Source organism: Anoplopoma fimbria, chromosome 13 (assembly GCF_027596085.1).
Source record: "Anoplopoma fimbria isolate UVic2021 breed Golden Eagle Sablefish chromosome 13, Afim_UVic_2022, whole genome shotgun sequence".
In the NCBI taxonomy this organism is placed as follows: Eukaryota; Metazoa; Chordata; class Actinopteri; order Perciformes; family Anoplopomatidae; genus Anoplopoma; species Anoplopoma fimbria.
This window is the reverse complement of record NC_072461.1, coordinates 4,610,013-4,616,012: the sequence shown is the minus strand read 5'-3', so window position 1 is coordinate 4,616,012 and position 6,000 is coordinate 4,610,013. Positions and strand designations below refer to the sequence as shown.

The 6,000-nt window shown below is 43.4% G+C and overlaps 1 protein-coding gene across 1 annotated transcript; it reads left to right on the top strand.

Moving 5' to 3' along the window:
* Positions 1–454: 454 nt before the first annotated feature.
* On the top strand, positions 455–5,350 carry mat2ab (methionine adenosyltransferase II, alpha b). Its single transcript, XM_054610940.1, has 9 exons — positions 455–684; positions 1,321–1,398; positions 1,509–1,631; positions 1,742–1,854; positions 1,978–2,121; positions 2,206–2,424; positions 2,501–2,683; positions 2,801–2,934; positions 3,549–5,350. The coding sequence occupies exons 1-9, from the start codon at positions 594–596 to the stop codon at positions 3,649–3,651; spliced, it is 1,188 nt and encodes a 395-aa protein (XP_054466915.1). The 5' UTR covers positions 455–593; the 3' UTR covers positions 3,652–5,350.
* Positions 5,351–6,000: the final 650 nt, after the last annotated feature.

The following is a 6,000-nucleotide window of genomic DNA, read 5'->3' as shown; positions in this document are numbered from 1 at the left end:
AGGAGAAGTCCATAATTCCAATTCATCTGTTTTAAAGTCGGATCTAGCAATTTTAAATTCAAGTCTGGTATGGTTTATAGCTTGTACATCTCATGCAAAATGACAACACAACACACGGTGCAACTACCTCTATTATTACATCACCATTTTCATCACCAACTTCAGTCCGACTCCCCCACACCCACACACACACACACACACACACACACACACACACACACACACACACACACACACACACACAGGTGAGATGAAGTACTTGCTGAGGTAAAAATGTGCTGATTGAGCGAGGAGGATCGTGTGTCACTATAACGTTTTGATGGCACATGTTCCTCGTATGATTGCCATTCTGCGACAGCACGCTGCCACCCCCTCGGCAGGCTCAAATGGTACGGTCCACCTCCTTGTGACGTCAGAGCGGCTGACTTCATGGCATAAATAGTGGCTGCTCTGCGCCATGAGGCTCAAGCTCCATCATCCACATACCGAGACACCGGGGCTGCAAAACGCCGAGACACGCTTGCAAAAGAAAAAAAGATACAAAGTCAGCTTGATATTAACATCTTTACACACCAGCAGCAGCAGCAGCAGCCATGAACGGACAGGTGAACGGTTTCCACAACTCCCTCATTGACGAGGACTGCTTCTTGTTCACGTCAGAGTCGGTCGGGGAAGGACACCCCGGTAAGACACACACACACACACACACACACACACACACACACACACACACACACACACACACACACACACACACACACACATCTCAACGTGACGGCCTTTTCCGCTATGCGAGCTACTAGCTAACCTTAGCAGGCTAATGTTTAGGCTGAGTAGGTGGTGTTCTCGCCTGTTCGTGTCACACATGAACTGTAAGCTTTCATTTAATGATACAATAAAGGTATTTATTAACTGGTAAACGTGCCAACACGTCCATGCGGCACAATGACCGCCAGCAGACTCCTCTGGCCTTAACAGCGGTGGCCTGTAGCTTTCCTATGTAGTGACCGGCCACAGACCACGTTAGTTAATGGGTTAGTAGTGTGTTAATGGTTTAGTAGTGTGTTACTGGGTTAGTAGTGTGTTACTGGTTAGTAGTGTGTTACTGGTTTAAGGCTTGCCTTCCGGTCCCTGGTTAATGTAACTTGCGCGCCCTCTCCTTCCCACCACATGTGCACATGCTGAAATGGCGACTGTCTCTGAGCCACTCCCACTGAGAGATGACGTACCGGCTTGTACATTAGGACCGGTTCTGCTGCAGTTATTGTTGCCAGTGTTATGTTTCATTCTTCATTCTGTTTTTTGTTTTTTGTTTTTCAGACAAGATCTGTGATCAGATCAGCGATGCAATTTTGGATGCCCATCTTAAGCAGGATCCTGATGCCAAAGTTGCATGTGGTATGCAATTTAATATTATTATTATTATTATTATTACTTTGCTATATGTTTGCTCAAATCAGATGTTTATATTGACTGTTGTATACTTGTGTCTTTCTTGCCTTGTGCAGAGACTGTTGCCAAGACCGGGATGATCCTATTGGCCGGTGAGGTGACATCTACTGCCACAGTAGATTATCAGAAAGTTGTTCGAGACACCATCCGCCAAATTGGATATGACGACTCCTCTAAAGGTGTGGCATGGAGTTGTGTTTCTGAGTTTTGCTTTTTATTGACAAGTCAGTTGATTGTTTGGGCTCTAACACTGGTGTCTTGATGTGCTTCTGTTTTGTCTCCTGCACAGGCTTTGACTATAAGACCTGTAACGTTCTTGTGGCCTTGGAGCAGCAGTCTCCTGACATTGCTCAGGGTGTTCACATTGACCGCAATGAGGAGGACATTGGAGCTGGGGACCAGGTCAGTAGTTGCTATCAATGTATTGGTTAGCCATGTGTGTTCTGTAGTTGGATAACTGGTCTTTCATTATCCTTAAATGAGACGTATGCATTTTAAACAGAGTAAATGTCTCTTGCTCTACAGGGCTTGATGTTTGGATATGCCACTGATGAGACAGAGGAGAGTATGCCTCTGACAATTATCCTTGCCCACAAACTCAATTCTAAGATGGCTGAGTTGCGTCGGAATGGCACTCTTCCATGGCTCCGTCCAGACTCAAAGACACAGGTAAAGTTGTTAGACTTGCTAATAACTAGGATGAATCATATCTTTGTCGTTGGATTATCATTTATGTGTTCACTTATTTCACAGGTTACTGTCCAGTACCGCCAGGACCATGGTGCCATGCTTCCAGTGCGTGTGCACACAATTGTCGTGTCAGTTCAGCATGATGAGGATATTTGCCTGGAGGAGATGAGAGACACCCTGAAGGAGAAAGTCGTCAAGGCTGTTGTTCCATGCATCTATTTGGATGATGACACAATTTACCACCTGCAGCCCAGCGGGCGATTTGTTATTGGAGGCCCACAGGTAAATGTCGGAGGGTGTGCCTTTCAGAAAATATGTAGCCTGTAGCCACATGTGTGACCTCTGCTCTTCATCAAAGGGTGATGCTGGCCTGACTGGGCGTAAAATTATCGTTGACACTTATGGAGGCTGGGGAGCTCATGGCGGTGGTGCCTTCTCTGGGAAGGATTACACAAAGGTGGACCGCTCTGCTGCTTACGCTGCACGCTGGGTGGCCAAGTCTCTGGTGAAGGCTGAGCTCTGCAGGAGAGTGTTGGTCCAGGTGAGTGTTAGAGCCCACTCTTGTTTTTAGTGAGAGGGGCTGCAAGAGGTTCCTACCTGAAGTATGACGTGTGTTATTATTATTATTGATATAATACGTGTGTGCATGTTGTATTAGGTTTCCTATGCCATTGGAGTTGCCCATCCCCTCTCCATTTCTATCTTCCACTACGGGACCTCCAACAAGAGTGAGAGGGAGCTGCTTGACATTGTAAAGAGGAACTTTGATCTCCGTCCTGGAGTCATTGTCAGGTAATGTAGAACATCTGAAGCCACCTGTTCTCAGTGAAAACACAGATCCCTCCGGTCCTGATGCCTTCGATTAGTCTAGTTATTTATTGCCCTGAACAGGATCTAGTTATTTTAATGTATATTGAGACTCTGCAGAGCCAATACCCTTTTTTATTATGCTACAACTTGCATTTGTGTGGCTTCTGTGATCCAAAGCTTTGATATTACCTTATCACTTCCTACTGAATTATATGACATAGTGGCAAAGGTTACAAATTAAGGAAATTGGAGGGCGCAAAAGTTTCATTTATCAGGTTAGAAATCATGATACCTTTTTGTAACGAAGCCCTGTTGCTCATAGTTAGATATAAGCATCCTTTGCAAATTGTAGAGTGTGGTTTCCAGCTGCAGTCACCACACTGCTCAGGGATGAGGTTGGTTGTCAGGGTAAGTGTCAAAACTAAACATTTCCTCCAAACCAGCTGGTCTAACAAACCTCTGTGGTTTATATTTATTAAAAAAATGTTGGTGGCACTCGACAGTCCTAACTGGCTAATTGTGAGCGTGAGCGTGATTGTGTGCATTTGAGGTAGCTGGGTGTGACTGCTGCTAAGTATGTTGATTATGTATTCCAGGGAGCTGGATCTGAAGAAGCCCTTGTATCAGAGGACCGCAGCCTATGGCCACTTTGGCCGAGACTCCTTCCCATGGGAGGTGCCCAAAAAACTCAAATACTAAATACTGTTAAGCTTTTCCCCCCCAGGCCTGTTGGTGTATACTACAGAGAAGCCTCCAAGGTTCCGGGGGTGAAATGCCCTTATCTCTCTCATAGTAATGGTATCCTTTAACACATGACCCCCTCTCTCACTTCAACCCCCTCCTTGTCTTCTTGCTGTTTTCTGCTGGTTGCGGTATCATACTTGGTCGTAGGAGACATGGCTCAGAAACTTGATGTTTTTAAGAATTGGATGGGTTCCATGAACTCATCCACCAGTACTTCATTTTGTCCGACGTCTTGAAATTCGCCTGATTCTTGCTTTGATAGTCCCTGAATAGCTGCGTTAAGTTCTCATTTTGGCATTCCACACCCGTCAATATCGTCAGTTTTTTATTCAGTGTCATAGCAATGGCATATTAGGCTATATGTGATCTCTCTCTTAATTCACTGGTGCTACTGATGTAAGGATAGGCGCAATATCTAAATTTGTCAGGTCCCTTTAGAAGCATCATTTGATAGTAGGAGTGTTCTCTGATCTGACATCTGACACAGTTTAGTGTATTTCTAAACATTCCTCCTTTTGTCAATCTGGTAAAATAATTCCCAGACCCAGTCAGTGTTGTTTATCCCATTTGTTAGCTTTATTCCTGCTTCTTTGTGGAGGATGCTAGAATGGCACAATTAAAATGTAACAGTTGTTGCTGTTTTCAAAAAAAAAAATGCTATGCATTGCAGGCTAATGGGAGAACCAAATCCTAATTATTCAAGCTCTAAAATGAGTATAAATCCTCAGACGCCCCTACAGACCGTTGCTGTTTTCTGACGTAATACAGAAAAGTCAGAAGCTGCTATGTCACTGCTCTGGTCTGCAGTGGTTTTTGTTGTACTTGAAAATAATGGCAAAATTGGATTGTTATGCATTGAAATTCAAAGTCCCGTTTTTTAAATGTAGTTTCACTAGCTTTTTATGGTTTGAAGTAACTAACAGCCCTTGTACTCCTTAAGTATATTGATGGCAGGTGTAGCTACAGAGAAACCTGGTCTCCGTCTTTATCCTTAATGGAGTGTGTTCTTTGCCAGTCTTATTGGCTTGAAGTCAAAACCTCAACACTATTTATTTGTTCCCTGAAACTCGGCGTGAATACAGAGAAGCCGATGTTTCAGAAGGCAGCTTTAAACATACCTGGCTATTGAATCTTGAAATTCCTTTTGACTTGATCACTTTTTAGTGTTTGGCTTGAGGCTCCAGAGTGTTGTACAGAAAAGCTCTGGGCCGCCTCAACTCAAAAGTTGTCACTGGCTACTATTAATGACTCTTTTACAACCTATTTTTATTTTTGGACTACAGATCACATTATTAAGTGGGTCGGTTTTGAAATCCCATTAAAATCTCTGGTGCAATTCTTTAGCTCTTACCTATCCTCAATGGAATGGCAACATTTGGCTGGTGTTGTACAGAGAAACCAGCCTTGTTTACACGGCCATCCCAGCTGTGGCATAGGTTCACGTTTGGGTTTTGTTCCCTTATACCACTCTGAGGACCCCCGTTGGCTACCGTAAGTGTAGGAGTGCCTTTTCTATTTCCTCTACTCCCCATTTGCTTTCCTCCCTTCCTACCAACATGCGCTCAACTTCCAGAGGAACAAGTAGCTCATACTGTATTGTGCTTCATGTCTAGACTGGGTAGTTTCCTTATGCTCTGTAATAAACAACTACTCCTTTCAAATGTCTGTGTCATTGATTTGTTTTGTTTTTCTCCGTAACATGTTTATTATTTTTAATAGGGAAACAACGCGACACTCTTTGTTGCAAATTTGTTGACGTTTCACACTGTTTATCAGTATTCAGAATTGTTGGATCACTTTCTTGGTATGTATTTTCAGAGTTCGTGGTGAGGTTGCTTCCCTCTACACTGTGTATCACTATACTCTGAGCATACTGAGGACAAAGGGAAAAGCCCACATGTAATGAGAAATGCTGCCTCCACTTGAAGTGCTTGGTTATAGTGGTAACCCTCCAAACCTTTAAACAGTCTATTCTCCTAACATAAAAAAAATACTGCTTTTTGAAGTTACGGTTAATCGACAAAGACATTGAAGTTGGTGAAAAAATATTTTAAATGCCTCTAGTTGTCATTATCATGAAGTACATATTTGTTCCAATACCCAGACTACCTTTCTATTAAGTATGCCATACATGGACTTGTTGAATGATACAGTACGAGGATGTCCTGCTGCATCCAGTTGCAAGCTAAATTATGCAATTTGGACCGCAGCGTCAGTTGTACCTGGCAAGAAAACCATGATCGTATATCAGTGAAGACGGAGGTGATTTGATATCTCGCATGTAACCTTCTTATAACCTGCCAT